This window comes from Mya arenaria, chromosome 8 (genome assembly GCF_026914265.1).
Source record: "Mya arenaria isolate MELC-2E11 chromosome 8, ASM2691426v1".
Classification (NCBI taxonomy): Eukaryota; Metazoa; Mollusca; class Bivalvia; order Myida; family Myidae; genus Mya; species Mya arenaria.
This window is the reverse complement of record NC_069129.1, coordinates 63,403,767-63,421,503: the sequence shown is the minus strand read 5'-3', so window position 1 is coordinate 63,421,503 and position 17,737 is coordinate 63,403,767. Positions and strand designations below refer to the sequence as shown.

The window sequence follows — 17,737 nt, the reverse complement described above, 5'->3', positions numbered from 1 at the left end:
ACCGGAACACAGTTTGAGGCAACTGCTTCCTTCTCCTGTAGTAATGGATACTTCCTGACAGGTAGTCCAGATGCTACTTGTAACGCAACAGGCCAATGGGACAGTCCTTTACCGAATTGCACAATACATGATTGTGGTGAACTTAACTTAACCAACGGTAACGTAATTACATCCACCGGAACACAGTTTGAGGCAACTGCTTACTTCTCCTGTAATGATGGATACTTACTGACAGGTAGTCCAGACGCTACTTGTAACGCAACAGGCCAATGGGATAATCCTTTACATACAACTTGTTCTCTTGTTGACTGCTTCACACCTGATGAAATATCTAATGGAAATGTTTTTACGTCTTCGATGACAACATTTGGACAAAACGCTACATATACTTGCAGCGAGGGTTATAACCTGACCGGAGCGCATATAAGAACATGTCAAGGAAACGGATCTTGGAGTTTTGATACACCATCGTGCTTGCTAGTTGAATGCGGGGATTTGCTCCCTCCGACAAATGGAAACATTGCTGTTTCCACTGGAACGACATTTGGACAGCAAGCTGTATATTCGTGCCAACACGGTTACGACCTTAATGGAGCCAACACTCGGACGTGCACCGCTAACGGCACCTGGAGTGGATCACCGCCGGGCTGTATAGGTATTGTAGCAAATACTGATTAATGCTCAACTTCAATGAAAATGCATAACCCTTTTTATTTAAACAAGTGTATTGTGGAGAAATTAACGAGTCAACAAATGGTTATTGTTGACAAATAAGTAGAGCATGATGTGTTTAAATGACGATTGAAATATTCAAGAAATAGTGCGCTGATCTTGATCGACATATAATTGTTTAAGAAATTGGGTCCAGGCTTCAAGTAAAAAGTTTAATCTATATTGGTCCTAACCGTTCTACATGGTATTTTCCGCCTCTCTTCCGTGAGCTTACGAGCTATCAGAATCACTTTTCAAAGCCCCCCAAAATGGTATTTTTTTCAACCGCGTGTGAATCTCATCGGTGTATTACTGTCTCTAAAACAGGGACAGGGTGCTCTGTTTTTCCATACCATATGACCTCACATCAATTGCTAAAATGCGAGAATTATTCCCAGGCTTATAAATACTGACAGGGGACTGTAGCTAGTACTTAATCACAATAATTATTGTTTTTTTATATTATTCATATATATATATTTATCATAATCAAAGGTTGTTTTATTCCTTTTAAGTTAATTTGTGAAGGGAATTGTGGCCATAGGGTGTGGCATAACAACGCCCCCGTTGTCTTCGTAGAATATGTATAGTTTGTTTATTTTTTTCTTCTTCTAGTGTCCCTGGGAAAAGCAAGGACCACGCCGTCACCAAAGAAGCTGTACATAATGCCTTGTATATGTTATGAACACCACGAATGGGAGAATCTGACGCAAGAAGAGATCATAGATCAACTCGTTAAAGACCTGAGCATCGACGTGACCAATACGACACTCGCCCAGTCAAGGCTCATCAGTAGGTCAGACCCGAGAGCATCGTCTGCCGCTATAGGAACAGTTGCTATTAGTTTATTAGCTGTAATATTTGGCACTGTAGCGTGTTTAGATGTGTTAACTATATGGAAAGATAAACGGTTTTCCAGATGTAGAAAAACTATATCAAGAAGATGTCGTGGAAGAAAAATATATGATGTGTCATCCGTTCCACATGACACACACATTGAATTAAATGACCAAGACGATGTAAGAGAAAGAATAACATTTTCTTCGGCATAGATGCGTCAAATTATGCCATGTTGAGTGACTTAATCAAGTTTGATTATATAACGCTCATTTTCAATTATACGTTTTGGGTCATTTTGGAACTCCTCAGCTTTTATCCATCCAGGAAAACCTCAAATGCCGGTACATCAGTAGAAGTACTTCGTAAACTTATAGATAATAGTATAAATTATTTGTAATGCTTTAACTTGTATTTTGTATACTTAAGTTTAAATTGATTGCTAGTGAGGTGAATTATAACTGCATAAATAATTAAGAGATTCAAGAGTAAAGTCATTAAGTTTAGCTGTGAAATTGAAATTTCTACGCGATATAATCGTAGCGTAGTTAAATATTAAGATTTCTGACATTATAAACCCTCCGTAATCATCCGAGGTTGTTTTCGATGGAAAATGGCCGAGGTTTCTGAATGCGTTTTAAGTATATTAATAGTTATAAACATGTCTGTGTTTATATTTTTTGTTAAAAGAGTATAAATATTTGATGTGAAACAGTGCATAGATATAGCACAAATACGCCTGTTTGTTAAAAAGAAATGAAACGATAAATAATAAATAAAAACGGTTGACAAAAAGTTAAAAACCAACTAGCGTATTAAATTCTGGATCATTAGCCCAGGGCCCATTTTATGAACGGTCTCAAATCTGCGTTCAGTCTCTATGCTTAAAACTACAATATAAATCCTTTTTTTTCTTTCTTTTTTTGGGTGGGGTGGGGTGGGGTGGGGGGTAACTCTCATTCTTGATGACAACCTTTAAAGATGCACTCTTACTCTCAAATAAGATTTACCGCAATTAAAACAATTCTATTAGTTTTTTCTCATGAATATGTTGATGAACATCATTTCCTCTAGTCTCTAGAAATGTTATTCTAATTCAAAACATGTACTTGTGTAATAATTCAAAATATCAAGATTATAAATATTGTACTCTTTTGGAAAGCGTATTATCTCATTTATAATGTAGATTAATAATTTAAACATAATATTTATAAAGCAAAGCTTGTACTAAGGAATTAACTTTTAATGTACAACAATGTATATGCATGAAACATCCTTGTGCTCAGTTCAACTTGGTGTAAACCTCCTGTTTTAAACCACAATTAATTTTAATACTCAAATTATTGAAAGGCGTTTATCTTAAGACAATTTTCTTGGTTATTTCCATATAGTAAACATTTTCATTTTTCTTTAAATTGAACAAAGTAAATACGACTCCTGGTGTGCTACATTAAGTTAAATTATATTAAAGGAAAAGTAAATACCATTAACAAATGACAAGTGTTGCTTAAGTTTAACACTTGAATGTTAAACTTATGGTTGAACACACTATTTCCACAGCCAATTTGTAAATAAGATGTTTGTTTAAAGTTAAACGATAGACGGCATGGCGTCACGCAGTATGATCCGTCTGAATTTAGGCTATCATAACAGTCGCTGACATTAGCTTACTGTTTCGGTCTGTATCCCTGTGCCATGAAAGCTCATACACTGCAAGCAGGGAAACAAAAACTCAAACGGTAGTAGTAAGCGTTAACGTCAACGCGAAGTATAGGTGTTTGCGGCCAGTGACGCTTGCAGTGTAAGCTAACGTGAGCGACCGTTAGCGGTAACTGAACTCCGGGCTGCGCTGAGTTCAGTCAACGCGAAGTATAGGTGTTTGCGGCTAGCGACGCTTGCAGTGTAAGCTAACGTGAGCGACCGTTAGCGGTAACTGAACTCCGAGCTGCCCTCCAGTCAACGCTAATTATAGGTGTTTGCTGCTACCGTTTGCGATATGGTTCCCCGCTGGCAGTGTATGCGCTACGATGCATCAGGGAATTCAACATTTAATATTCTATTAAAATGTTTGTTCGAATATGTATGTTTTGCATTGTATATTTGTTGAAATGTCTGACCTAAATCAAATAAATAATCTGCAAATGTATACTTTCGATGACTACGTGTTATTCTATGCACGGTGAGTGTGGTAGTTTTATTTAACGGCGTCAATGACCTATCCATGAGCGTCGGCTCGGAGAGAGTTTTAGTACGATTGTAGGGTATAGTACACAAACAGAGTGTTACATTGGTCTTTATACATGTGCCAGGGTATAGAACTGGCAAACGGGACCTCCGTTTAGCGTCCCTCTCAGAAGACAGCTGGTATTTTTTATTGGTTAGGCGGGGTATCAAACCTTCGGCCCCTATATTCAAAAGAAAGAAAAACTGTTAAAATTGAAATTGATTTGACTCGTTCTTGCTTTATATTGAAAAAGGCGTTTTTACGTTCTTATATTAAACAGTGAATTACTCAGATCTTAATCGTTCTCTATTCACCCAAAAGCAAAACCTATTTTCCTAAACGTATTATGGTCTGTGTAATATATTTCCAAAACACTGCAGCTGAAGTCGGGTGAAAGACCTAATATTTTAAAATATATATAACGATCTTAAAAGTCCACTTTCACTGACAGACATTTATTTAAGGAATGAATTGCGGGGTTGATGTCATTATCGGGGATATGAACGCAATTGGGCTGGTCAAAGTACGCGTTCCGACCACTTATTTAAATTTGGTTTTTGACGGTTTTTGATGATATGTAAAAGTTATATGATATGAAATAAGCTCGTAATGATTAGGAATTGTCGGAGTAAGCGTAGCGAACGAGCCTTTCTTTATCATTAAGATATAAATTCCCGTCATCTAACTGACTAAGAATACAACCTCATTGGCTGACACATTGTACAAGCTAAATCTGACGCAGGGAGTGTGTATCGGATCATTGGCAGTAGGCGGACGTTTTTAAAAACACAATATATCTGCATAAGAAGAAACAGTCATCTTTTTCTTAAACGTGTTTGTGCTTTTGATCTATAAAAAAGCATAATGAGGTCATGTCACAATTAAAATAAATGTTGTAATTTCAAAAAGAAAAAAACGTCGATAATAGACAGTTTGATTAAACAAAATGTTAAACAAATTGTATAAATGGAACAGTATCTCAAGAGAGATTCTTATTTAAAAATATAGTGAATGTGGTACCGTCTTCATTAAAAACGGGGCCTAAATTCTTCCACATACTTACGAGTTTCTGGCCTAAATGCGTTGTTTGTTCTTCCCATTGATATCAAGCCCTTTGAAGTATAGAGTAAAAAAATCAAGCATGGCGTTGAGTAGAATTGGAAAGTGTCCCACTTTCAGGTATGATTAGTTGCAGCAATGTAGGTGACGTGCACAGAAACTGGCTGGCCTCCATTTAACCGGGGCTGGTCACATGTAGGTGCACATTGTACACAGTTCGTTTTCCACCAACGCAACATGATTGAACGTAGCAAGGACGTGGCGCAGACGCAGCATGGACGTGACAATTTTACATCTTTGATTTTCTCGAAGAACACGGCATCGTCGCAGAGTCCTTGGATTTTTTAGAACTCCAGGGATGCTGTCGGAACATTGTAAGGTGTGATTGGGGCATTTTACGTTTAAGATGCCAATCACCGTTATGACACAACCACTATTTTGGCTCTTAATTACTAGTATTATGTTGACCACGATGAAGGTACATTCCCCCTTTTTTATGAGGGGTGATTCGATATAAAAAGTAACCGAGTTTTCTAAAATTGATCAAGACTAGCTTTTGCTATATATATATAGATGCGTACTGGGCAATTTTGAGGCGTTATGAAAACACCCAAAACGCGCACAATTCATAGCTTTATTCATTTATGACGTTAATAGTTAAAACTGCGAGTATGAATATATATCAAATGGCATTCTCGTTGTTGACACGGCAAAAACACTGATTCTTTTGTTTTCAAACATTTGCCGAGTATTTAAAAACATACATAGAATTATTATTTTTCATTCGTATTTCATAATTGAGTGCAAGCATTTTAATATCACTAATTAACTACCCGATATTTCATCAACACACTCATTCTGATCAGGATTCAGGTGTTCAGATAAAAAACAGCCACTATTGGCCATACAAGGTTTTTCTAAGGTTTGACCTTGCATTTTTACCGAAGCTGACCTTGTGACCTAGTTTTTTTTACTAGAGATGACCCAAATTTGAACTTCATCATGTCACCATTAAGAAAATCATTCTAATCACGTTTTATCCTGGGGTTTTAAATATGTTGACGATCGACGACGGGCACCGGAAGTCTATCGCAATACCTTATATTGAGCTCTTCGTTCTCAGTTGAGCTAAAACTTAATACTCTCGCAATGGTATGCTTTACATGTATGTGCACGTGGAAACCGTGGTATGTTGCTACAACAAATGAAACGCTCCTCGTATATAACGTATTTAGGGTTAATACAATACAATAAGTATGGTGAATATTCAGAAATTACCAGTCAGGTGCCGAAATCAACATGTGACAGTGTTACAATGTATGCAATTATAACAGGTATACACTCATACAGGAGGTTATGTTCATAAACACAGAAAAAAAACATTTAAAATATTTTCAGTTTGTTGTTGGTCTATTGCGGAGCTCCTCGGCACTTCATATGGCAACAATGTAACATTTCAATGCAACTTTATGTTTAGGTTGAATGAAAGTTATTCAAATCACAGCACTTGTTTGGCAAATGGTAATTGGTCGCATCCGATTCCAACATGTGATCACATTCATACAGGTAGGCACATCTTATATATGTATTAATTGTTTTTCTTTCAATATCCTTTAGATCTTATTCCATTTACTAAACAGTTTTGATCAGTGCGTTTAAATCATATAAATGTGGCCCTGTATTCCCGTTGTATAATGAAACTTTAAAGTGCCAAGCAATATATTAGTTCGTTCCTTATACAAGCTAATGTGTGATAGTTAATACAATACGTTTGGTCTTATTTAAGAATGTGGTATTCCCGAAAATGCATCAAACTCACAAGTAACCTTTACCGGTACTGGATATAATGGCACTGCGACTTATACTTGTCACTATGGTTACACGTTATCCACCAGCGAAAACAACCGCACTTGCTTGCTAAACGCAACATGGAGTGGACCTCCGATAAATTGTTCTCTTGTTCACTGCTTCACACCCGAACAGATACCTAACGGAAATGTTTCTACACCTTCTGGGACAGCTTTCGGACAGAACGCATCATATACTTGTAACGAAGGTTATAAATTAACTGGTGGTTCAACCATCACATGCAACGCAACAGGACAATGGAATGGTCCGGTACCGAAATGCACAATATACGATTGTGGTGAACGTAACTTAACAAAGGGCCTCGTAAACACATCCACCGGAACACAGTATGAGGCAACTGCTTACTTCTCCTGTAATGATGGATACTATCTGATGGGTAGTCCAGACGCTACTTGCAACGCAACAGGCCAATGTGACAGTCCTTTACCGAATTGCACAATATACGATTGCGGTGAACCTTACTTAACAGACGGTGTCGTTAACACATCCAATGGAACACAGTATGAGGCAACTGCTTACTTCTCCTGTAATGATGGATACTTCCTGACAGGTAGTCCAGACGCTACTTGTAACGCAACAGGCCAATGGGACAGTCCTTTACCGAATTGCACAATACATGATTGTGGTGAACTTAACTTAACCAACGGTAACGTAATTACATCCACCGGAACACAGTTTGAGGCAACTGCTTACTTCTCCTGTAATGATGGATACTTCCTGACAGGTAGTCCAGACGCTACTTGTAACGCAACAGGCCAATGGGACAGTCCTTTACCGAATTGCACAATACATGATTGTGGTGAACTTAACTTAACCAACGGTAACGTAATTACATCCACCGGAACACAGTTTGAGGCAATTGCTTCCTTCTCCTGTAGTAATGAATACTTCCTGACAGGTAGTCCAGATGCTACTTGTAACGCAACAGGCCAATGGGACAGTCCTTTACCGAATTGCACAATACATGATTGTGGTGAACTTAACTTAACCGACGGTAACGTAATTACATCCACCGGAACACAGTTTGAGGCAACTGCTTACTTCTCCTGTAGTAATGGATACTTCCTGACAGGTAGTCCAGATGCTACTTGTAACGTAACAGGCCAATGGGACAGTCCTTTACCGAATTGCACAATACATGATTGTGGTGAACTTAACTTAACCAACGGTAACGTAATTACATCCACCGGAACACAGTTTGAGGCAATTGCTTCCTTCTCCTGTAGTAATGGATACTTCCTGACAGGTAGTCCAGATGCTACTTGTAACGCAACAGGCCAATGGGACAGTCCTTTACCGAATTGCACAATACATGATTGTGGTGAACTTAACTTAACCAACGGTAACGTAATTACATCCACCGGAACACAGTTTGAGGCAATTGCTTCCTTCTCCTGTAGTAATGGATACTTCCTGACAGGTAGTCCAGATGCTACTTGTAACGCAACAGGCCAATGGGACAGTCCTTTACCGAATTGCACAATACATGATTGTGGTGAACTTAACTTAACCAACGGTAACGTAATTACATCCACCGGAACACAGTTTGAGGCAACTGCTTACTTCTCCTGTAGTAATGGATACTTCCTGACAGGTAGTCCAGATGCTACTTGTAACGTAACAGGCCAATGGGACAGTCCTTTACCGAATTGCACAATACATGATTGTGGTGAACTTAACTTAACCAACGGTAACGTAATTACATCCACCGGAACACAGTTTGAGGCAATTGCTTCCTTCTCCTGTAGTAATGGATACTTCCTGACAGGTAGTCCAGATGCTACTTGTAACGCAACAGGCCAATGGGACAGTCCTTTACCGAATTGCACAATACATGATTGTGGTGAACTTAACTTAACCAACGGTAACGTAATTACATCCACCGGAACACAGTTTGAGGCAACTGCTTACTTCTCCTGTAATGATGGATACTTCCTGACAGGTAGTCCAGACGCTACTTGTAACGCAACAGGCCAATGGGACAGTCCTTTACCGAATTGCACAATACATGATTGTGGTGAACTTAACTTAACCAACGGTAACGTAATTACATCCACCGGAACACAGTTTGAGGCAACTGCTTCCTTCTCCTGTAATGATGGATACTTCCTGACAGGTAGTCCAGACGCTACTTGTAACGCAACAGGCCAATGGGACAGTCCTTTACCGAATTGCACAATACATGATTGTGGTGAACTTAACTTAACCAACGGTAACGTAATTACATCCACCGGAACACAGTTTGAGGCAATTGCTTCCTTCTCCTGTAGTAATGGATACTTTCTGACAGGTAGTCCAGATGCTACTTGTAACGCAACAGGCCAATGGGACAGTCCTTTACCGAATTGCACAATACATGATTGTGGTGAACTTAACTTAACCAACGGTAACGTAATAACATCCACCGGAACACAGTTTGAGGCAACTGCTTACTTCTCCTGTAATGATGGATACTTCCTGACAGGTAGTCCAGACGCTACTTGTAACGCAACAGGCCAATGGGACAGTCCTTTACCGAATTGCACAATACATGATTGTGGTGAACTTAACTTAACCAACGGTAACGTAATTACATCCACCGGAACACAGTTTGAGGCAATTGCTTCCTTCTCCTGTAGTAATGGATACTTCCTGACAGGTAGTCCAGACGCTACTTGTAACGTAACAGGCCAATGGGACAGTCCTTTACCGAATTGCACAATACATGATTGTGGTGAACTTAACTTAACCAACGGTAACGTAATTACATCCACCGGAACACAGTTTGAGGCAATTGCTTCCTTCTCCTGTAGTAATGGATACTTCCTGACAGGTAGCCCAGATGCTACTTGTAACGCAACAGGCCAATGGGACAGTCCTTTACCGAATTGCACAATACATGATTGTGGTGAACTTAACTTAACCAACGGTAACGTAATTACATCCACCGGAACACAGTTTGAGGCAATTGCTTCCTTCTCCTGTAGTAATGGATACTTCCTGACAGGTAGTCCAGATTCTACTTGTAACGCAACAGGCCAATGGGACAGTCCTTTACCGAATTGCACAATACATGATTGTGGTGAACTTAACTTAACCAACGGTAACGTAATTACATCCACCGGAACACAGTTTGAGGCAACTGCTTACTTCTCCTGTAGTAATGGATACTTCCTGACAGGTAGTCCAGATGCTACTTGTAACGCAACAGGCCAATGGGACAGTCCTTTACCGAATTGCACAATACATGATTGTGGTGAACTTAACTTAACCAACGGTAACGTAATTACATCCACCGGAACACAGTTTGAGGCAACTGCTTCCTTCTCCTGTAGTAATGGATACTTCCTGACAGGTAGTCCAGATGCTACTTGTAACGCAACAGGCCAATGGGACAGTCCTTTACCGAATTGCACAATACATGATTGTGGTGAACTTAACTTAACCAACGGTAACGTAATTACATCCACCGGAACACAGTTTGAGGCAACTGCTTACTTCTCCTGTAATGATGGATACTTCCTGACAGGTAGTCCAGACGCTACTTGTAACACAACAGGCCAATGGGACAGTCCTTTACCGAATTGCACAATACATGATTGTGGTGAACTTAACTTAACCAACGGTAACGTAATTACATCCACCGGAACACAGTTTGAGGCAACTGCTTACTTCTCCTGTAATGATGGATACTTCCTGACAGGTAGTCCAGACGCTACTTGTAACGCAACAGGCCAATGGGACAGTCCTTTACCGAATTGCACAATACATGATTGTGGTGAACTTAACTTAACCAACGGTAACGTAATTACATCCACCGGAACACAGTTTGAGGCAATTGCTTCCTTCTCCTGTAGTAATGGATACTTCCTGACAGGTAGTCCAGATGCTACTTGTAACGCAACAGGCCAATGGGACAGTCCTTTACCGAATTGCACAATACATGATTGTGGTGAACTTAACTTAACCAACGGAAACGTAATTACATCCACCGGAACACAGTTTGAGGCAACTGCTTACTTCTCCTGTAATGATGGATACTTCCTGACAGGTAGTCCAGACGCTACTTGTAACGCAACAGGCCAATGGGACAGTCCTTTACCGAATTGCACAATACATGATTGTGGTGAACTTAACTTAACCAACGGTAACGTAATTACATCCACCGGAACACAGTTTGAGGCAATTGCTTCCTTCTCCTGTAGTAATGGATACTTCCTGACAGGTAGTCCAGATGCTACTTGTAACGCAACAGGCCAATGGGACAGTCCTTTACCGAATTGCACAATACATGATTGTGGTGAACTTAACTTAACCAACGGTAACGTAATTACATCCACCGGAACACAGTTTGAGGCAACTGCTTACTTCTCCTGTAGTAATGGATACTTCCTGACAGGTAGTCCAGATGCTACTTGTAACGCAACAGGCCAATGGGACAGTCCTTTACCGAATTGCACAATACATGATTGTGGTGAACTTAACTTAACCAACGGTAACGTAATTACATCCACCGGAACACAGTTTGAGGCAACTGCTTACTTCTCCTGTAATGATGGATACTTACTGACAGGTAGTCCAGACGCTACTTGTAACGCAACAGGCCAATGGGATAATCCTTTACATACAACTTGTTCTCTTGTTGACTGCTTCACACCTGATGAAATATCTAATGGAAATGTTTTTACGTCTTCGATGACAACATTTGGACAAAACGCTACATATACTTGCAGCGAGGGTTATAACCTGACCGGAGCGCATATAAGAACATGTCAAGGAAACGGATCTTGGAGTTTTGATACACCATCGTGCTTGCTAGTTGAATGCGGGGATTTGCTCCCTCCGACAAATGGAAACATTGCTGTTTCCACTGGAACGACATTTGGACAGCAAGCTGTATATTCGTGCCAACACGGTTACGACCTTAATGGAGCCAACACTCGGACGTGCACCGCTAACGGCACCTGGAGTGGATCACCGCCGGGCTGTATAGGTATTGTAGCAAATACTGATTAATGCTCAACTTCAATGAAAATGCATAACCCTTTTTATTTAAACAAGTGTATTGTGGAGAAATTAACGAGTCAACAAATGGTTATTGTTGACAAATAAGTAGAGCATGATGTGTTTAAATGACGATTGAAATATTCAAGAAATAGTGCGCTGATCTTGATCGACATATAATTGTTTAAGAAATTGGGTCCAGGCTTCAAGTAAAAAGTTTAATCTATATTGGTCCTAACCGTTCTACATGGTATTTTCCGCCTCTCTTCCGTGAGCTTACGAGCTATCAGAATCACTTTTCAAAGCCCCCCAAAATGGTATTTTTTTCAACCGCGTGTGAATCTCATCGGTGTATTACTGTCTCTAAAACAGGGACAGGGTGCTCTGTTTTTCCATACCATATGACCTCACATCAATTGCTAAAATGCGAGAATTATTCCCAGGCTTATAAATACTGACAGGGGACTGTAGCTAGTACTTAATCACAATAATTATTGTTTTTTTATATTATTCATATATATATATTTATCATAATCAAAGGTTGTTTTATTCCTTTTAAGTTAATTTGTGAAGGGAATTGTGGCCATAGGGTGTGGCATAACAACGCCCCCGTTGTCTTCGTAGAATATGTATAGTTTGTTTATTTTTTTCTTCTTCTAGTGTCCCTGGGAAAAGCAAGGACCACGCCGTCACCAAAGAAGCTGTACATAATGCCTTGTATATGTTATGAACACCACGAATGGGAGAATCTGACGCAAGAAGAGATCATAGATCAACTCGTTAAAGACCTGAGCATCGACGTGACCAATACGACACTCGCCCAGTCAAGGCTCATCAGTAGGTCAGACCCGAGAGCATCGTCTGCCGCTATAGGAACAGTTGCTATTAGTTTATTAGCTGTAATATTTGGCACTGTAGCGTGTTTAGATGTGTTAACTATATGGAAAGATAAACGGTTTTCCAGATGTAGAAAAACTATATCAAGAAGATGTCGTGGAAGAAAAATATATGATGTGTCATCCGTTCCACATGACACACACATTGAATTAAATGACCAAGACGATGTAAGAGAAAGAATAACATTTTCTTCGGCATAGATGCGTCAAATTATGCCATGTTGAGTGACTTAATCAAGTTTGATTATATAACGCTCATTTTCAATTATACGTTTTGGGTCATTTTGGAACTCCTCAGCTTTTATCCATCCAGGAAAACCTCAAATGCCGGTACATCAGTAGAAGTACTTCGTAAACTTATAGATAATAGTATAAATTATTTGTAATGCTTTAACTTGTATTTTGTATACTTAAGTTTAAATTGATTGCTAGTGAGGTGAATTATAACTGCATAAATAATTAAGAGATTCAAGAGTAAAGTCATTAAGTTTAGCTGTGAAATTGAAATTTCTACGCGATATAATCGTAGCGTAGTTAAATATTAAGATTTCTGACATTATAAACCCTCCGTAATCATCCGAGGTTGTTTTCGATGGAAAATGGCCGAGGTTTCTGAATGCGTTTTAAGTATATTAATAGTTATAAACATGTCTGTGTTTATATTTTTTGTTAAAAGAGTATAAATATTTGATGTGAAACAGTGCATAGATATAGCACAAATACGCCTGTTTGTTAAAAAGAAATGAAACGATAAATAATAAATAAAAACGGTTGACAAAAAGTTAAAAACCAACTAGCGTATTAAATTCTGGATCATTAGCCCAGGGCCCATTTTATGAACGGTCTCAAATCTGCGTTCAGTCTCTATGCTTAAAACTACAATATAAATCCTTTTTTTTCTTTCTTTTTTTGGGTGGGGTGGGGTGGGGTGGGGGGTAACTCTCATTCTTGATGACAACCTTTAAAGATGCACTCTTACTCTCAAATAAGATTTACCGCAATTAAAACAATTCTATTAGTTTTTTCTCATGAATATGTTGATGAACATCATTTCCTCTAGTCTCTAGAAATGTTATTCTAATTCAAAACATGTACTTGTGTAATAATTCAAAATATCAAGATTATAAATATTGTACTCTTTTGGAAAGCGTATTATCTCATTTATAATGTAGATTAATAATTTAAACATAATATTTATAAAGCAAAGCTTGTACTAAGGAATTAACTTTTAATGTACAACAATGTATATGCATGAACCATCCTTGTGCTCAGTTCAACTTGATGTAAACCTCCTGTTTTAAACCACAATTAATTTTAATACTCAAATTATTGAAAGGCGTTTATCTTAAGACAATTTTCTTGGTTATTTCCATATAGTAAACATTTTCATTTTTCTTTAAATTGAACAAAGTAAATACGACTCCTGGTGTGCTACATTAAGTTAAATTATATTAAAGGAAAAGTAAATACCATTAACAAATGACAAGTGTTGCTTAAGTTTAACACTTGAATGTTAAACTTATGGTTGAACACACTATTTCCACAGCCAATTTGTAAATAAGATGTTTGTTTAAAGGTAAACGATAGACGGCATGGCGTCACGCAGTATGATCCGTCTGAATTTAGGCTATCATAACAGTCGCTGACATTAGCTTACTGTTTCGGTCTGTATCCCTGTGCCATGACAGCTCATACACTGCAAGCAGGGAAACAAAAACTCAAACGGTAGTAGTAAGCGTCAACGTCAACGCGAAGTATAGGTGTTTGCGGCCAGCGACGCTTGCAGTGTAAGCTAACGTGAGCGACCGTTAGCGGTAACTGAACTCCGGGCTGCGCTGAGTTCAGTCAACGCGAAGTATAGGTGTTTGCGGCTAGCGACGCTTGCAGTGTAAGCTAACGTGAGCGACCGTTAGCGGTAACTGAACTCCGAGCTGCCCTCCAGTCAACGCTAATTAAAGGTGTTTGCTGCTACCGTTTGCGATATGGTTCCCCGCTGGCATTGTATGCGCTACGATGCATCAGGGAATTCAACATTTAATATTCTATTAAAATGTTTGTTCGAATATGTATGTTTTGCATTGTATATTTGTTGAAATGTCTGACCTAAATCAAATAAATAATCTGCAAATGTATACTTTCGATGACTACGTGTTATTCTATGCACGGTGAGTGTGGTAGTTTTATTTAACGGCGTCAATGACCTATCCATGAGCGTCGGCTCAGAGAGAGTTTTAGTACGATTGTAGGGTATATTACACAAACAGAGTGTTACATTGGTCTTTATACATGTGCCAGGGTATAGAACTGGCAAACGGGATCTCCGTTTAGCGTCCCTCTCAGAAGACAGCTGGTATTTTTTATTGGTTAGGCGGGGTATCAAACCTTCGACCCCTATATTAAAAGGAAAGAAAAACTGTTAAAATTGAAATTGATTTGACTCGTTCTTGCTTTATATTGAAAAAGGCGTTTTTACGTTCTTATATTAAACAGTGAATTACTCAGACCTTAATCGTTCTCTATTCACCCAAAAGCAAAACCTATTTCCCTAAACGTATTATGGTCTGTGTAATATATTTCCAAAACACTGCAGCTGAAGTCGGGTGAAAGACCTAATATTTTAAAATATATATAACGATCTTAAAAGTCCACTTTCACTGACAGACATTTATTTAAGGAATGAATTGCGGGGTTGATGTCATTATCGGGGATATGAACGCAATTGGGCTGGTCAAAGTACGCGTGGAGTCGAATTTTTATTTTCCGACCACTTATTTAAATTTGGTTTTTGACGGTTTTTGATGATATGTAAAAGTTATATGACATGAAATAAGCTCGTAATGATTAGGAATTGTCGGAGTAAGCGTAGCGAACGAGCCTTTCTTTATCATTAAGATATAAATTCCCGTCATCTACCTGACTAAGAATACAACCTCATTGGCTGACACATTGTACAAGCTAAATCTGACGCAGGGAGTGTGTATCGGATCATTGGCAGTAGGCGGACGTTTTTAAAAACACAATATATCTGCATAAGAAGAAACAGTCATCTTTTTCTTAAACGTGTTTGTGCTTTTGATCTATAAAAAAGCATAATGAGGTCATGTCACAATTAAAATAAATGTTGTAATTTCAAAAAGAAAAAACCGTCGATAATAGACAGTTTGATTAAACAAAATGTTAAACAAATTGTATAAATGGAACAGTATCTCAAGAGAGATTCTTATTTAAAAATATAGTGAATGTGGTACCGTCTTCATTAAAAACGGGGCCTAAATTCTTCCCCATACTTACGAGTTTCTGGCCTAAATGCGTTGTTTGTTCTTCCCATTGATATCAAGCCCTTTGAAGTCTAAAGTAAAAAAATCAAGCATGGCGTTGAGTAGAATTGGAAAGTGTCCCACTTTCGGGTATGATTAGTTGCAGCCATGTAGGTGACGTGCACAGAAACTGGCTGGCCTCCATTTAACCGGGGCTGGTCACATGTAGGTGCACATTGTACATAGTTGGTTTTCCACCAACGCAACATGATTGAACGTAGCAAGGACGTGGCGCAGACGCAGCATGGACGTGACAATTTTACATCTTTGATTTTCTCGAAGAACACGGCATCGTCGCAGAGTCCTTGGATTTTTTAGAACTCCAGGGATGCTGTCGGAACATTGTAAGGTGTGATTGGGGCATTTTACGTTTAAGATGCCAATCACCGTTATGACACAACCACTATTTTGGCTCTTAATTACTAGTATTATGTTGACCACGATGAAGGTACATTCCCCCTTTTTTATGAGGGGTGATTCGATATAAAAAGTAACCGAGTTTTCTAAAATTGATCAAGACTAGCTTTTGCTATATATATATAGATGCATACTGCGCAAATTTGAGGCGCTATGAAAACACCCAAAACGCGCACAATTCATAGCTTTATTCATTTATGACGTTAATAGTTAAAACTGCGAGTATGAATATATATCAAATGGCATTCTAGTTGTTGACACGGCAAAAACACTGATTCTTTTGTTTTCAAACATTTGTCGAGTATTTAAAAACATACATAGAATGATTATTTTTCATTCGTATTGCCTCATTGAGTGCATGCATTTTAATATCAATAATTAACTACCCGATATTTCATCAACACACTCATTCTGATCAGGATTCAGGTGTTCAGATAAAAAACAGCCACTATTGGCCATACAAGGTTTTTCTAAGGTTTGACCTTGCATTTTTACCGAAGCTGACCTTGTGACCTAGTTTTTTTACTAGAGATGACCCAAATTTGAACTTCATCATGTCACCATTAAGAAAATCATTCTAATCACGTTTTATCCTGGGGTTTTAAATATGTTGACGATCGACGACGGGCACCGGAAGTCTATCGCAATACCTTATATCGAGCTCTTCGTTCTCAGTTGAGCTAAAACTTAATACTCTCGCAATGGTATGCTTTACATGTATGTGCACGTGGAAACCGTGGTATGTTGCTACAACAAATGAAACGCTCCTCGTATATAACGTATTTAGGGTTAATACAATACAATAAGTATGGTGAATATTCAGAAATTACCAGTCAGGTGCCGAAATCAACATGTGGCAGTGTTACAATGTATGCAATTATAACAGGTATACACTCATACAGGAGATTATGTTCATAAACACAGAAAAAAAAAATATTTAAAATATTTCAGTTTGTTGTTGTAGTACTTAAGAGTATAGCTTTATGATACAAGTGTTCATCCGTTCAAAGCTGGTTGAATAAAGCCCACGCCCTTCACAGAATAGTACAGGAATCACTCGACACTGGCTGGTTATCTGAAAAAAGTTAACCCCTTTTATTCCTATAATATACAACAATGAACTGTATAATACCGTTATACAGTGCAGTGGGTTCTGTTTTATATACAACTCCACGAACTTACAAACCTCGTAGAAATGAAATAAGGCATTTGCAAAATCATTCCTCATACAACACGAACTATCCTTGTCCATTGACTTACAAATGTGGGAATATAGATGTGTTAAATGCAAAACCCTATCACTATCAGAAAATATTAACTATGCCATCTAGTCAGGGTGACTTCTCATTCCCTAAATGTAATGTTAGGCTTAAAATAAGGTATTAAGCATTTCCTTCCCACGACCGACTCGAAAACAATCGGCC

The 17,737-nt window shown here is 38.5% G+C and overlaps 4 protein-coding genes across 4 annotated transcripts in view; all 4 read left to right on the top strand.

Moving 5' to 3' along the window:
• LOC128244461 (sushi, von Willebrand factor type A, EGF and pentraxin domain-containing protein 1-like) overlaps positions 1 to 58 on the top strand; it is a 62,890-nt gene extending 62,832 nt beyond the window's left edge. The window contains exon 3 of the mRNA XM_052962463.1: positions 42 to 58. Within this exon, the coding sequence (XP_052818423.1) occupies positions 42 to 58 (17 nt within the window). The remainder of the gene's footprint in view (positions 1 to 41) is intronic.
• Positions 59 to 348: 290 nt separating this feature from the next.
• Positions 349 to 1,895, top strand: LOC128243474 (sushi repeat-containing protein SRPX-like). Its single transcript, XM_052961270.1, has 2 exons — positions 349 to 655; positions 1,327 to 1,895. Exons 1-2 carry the CDS (start codon positions 358 to 360, stop codon positions 1,761 to 1,763), a joined length of 735 nt encoding a protein of 244 aa, XP_052817230.1. The 5' UTR covers positions 349 to 357; the 3' UTR covers positions 1,764 to 1,895.
• A 3,408-nt stretch (positions 1,896 to 5,303) lies between these two features.
• LOC128244460 (sushi, von Willebrand factor type A, EGF and pentraxin domain-containing protein 1-like) lies at positions 5,304 to 11,075 on the top strand. The gene is made up of 3 exons (XM_052962461.1): positions 5,304 to 5,309; positions 6,815 to 10,904; positions 11,059 to 11,075. The coding sequence occupies exons 1-3, from the start codon at positions 5,304 to 5,306 to the stop codon at positions 11,073 to 11,075; spliced, it is 4,113 nt and encodes a 1,370-aa protein (XP_052818421.1).
• Positions 11,076 to 11,365: 290 nt separating this feature from the next.
• On the top strand, positions 11,366 to 12,912 carry LOC128243473 (sushi repeat-containing protein SRPX-like). The gene is made up of 2 exons (XM_052961269.1): positions 11,366 to 11,672; positions 12,344 to 12,912. The coding sequence occupies exons 1-2, from the start codon at positions 11,375 to 11,377 to the stop codon at positions 12,778 to 12,780; spliced, it is 735 nt and encodes a 244-aa protein (XP_052817229.1). The 5' UTR covers positions 11,366 to 11,374; the 3' UTR covers positions 12,781 to 12,912.
• Positions 12,913 to 17,737: the final 4,825 nt, after the last annotated feature.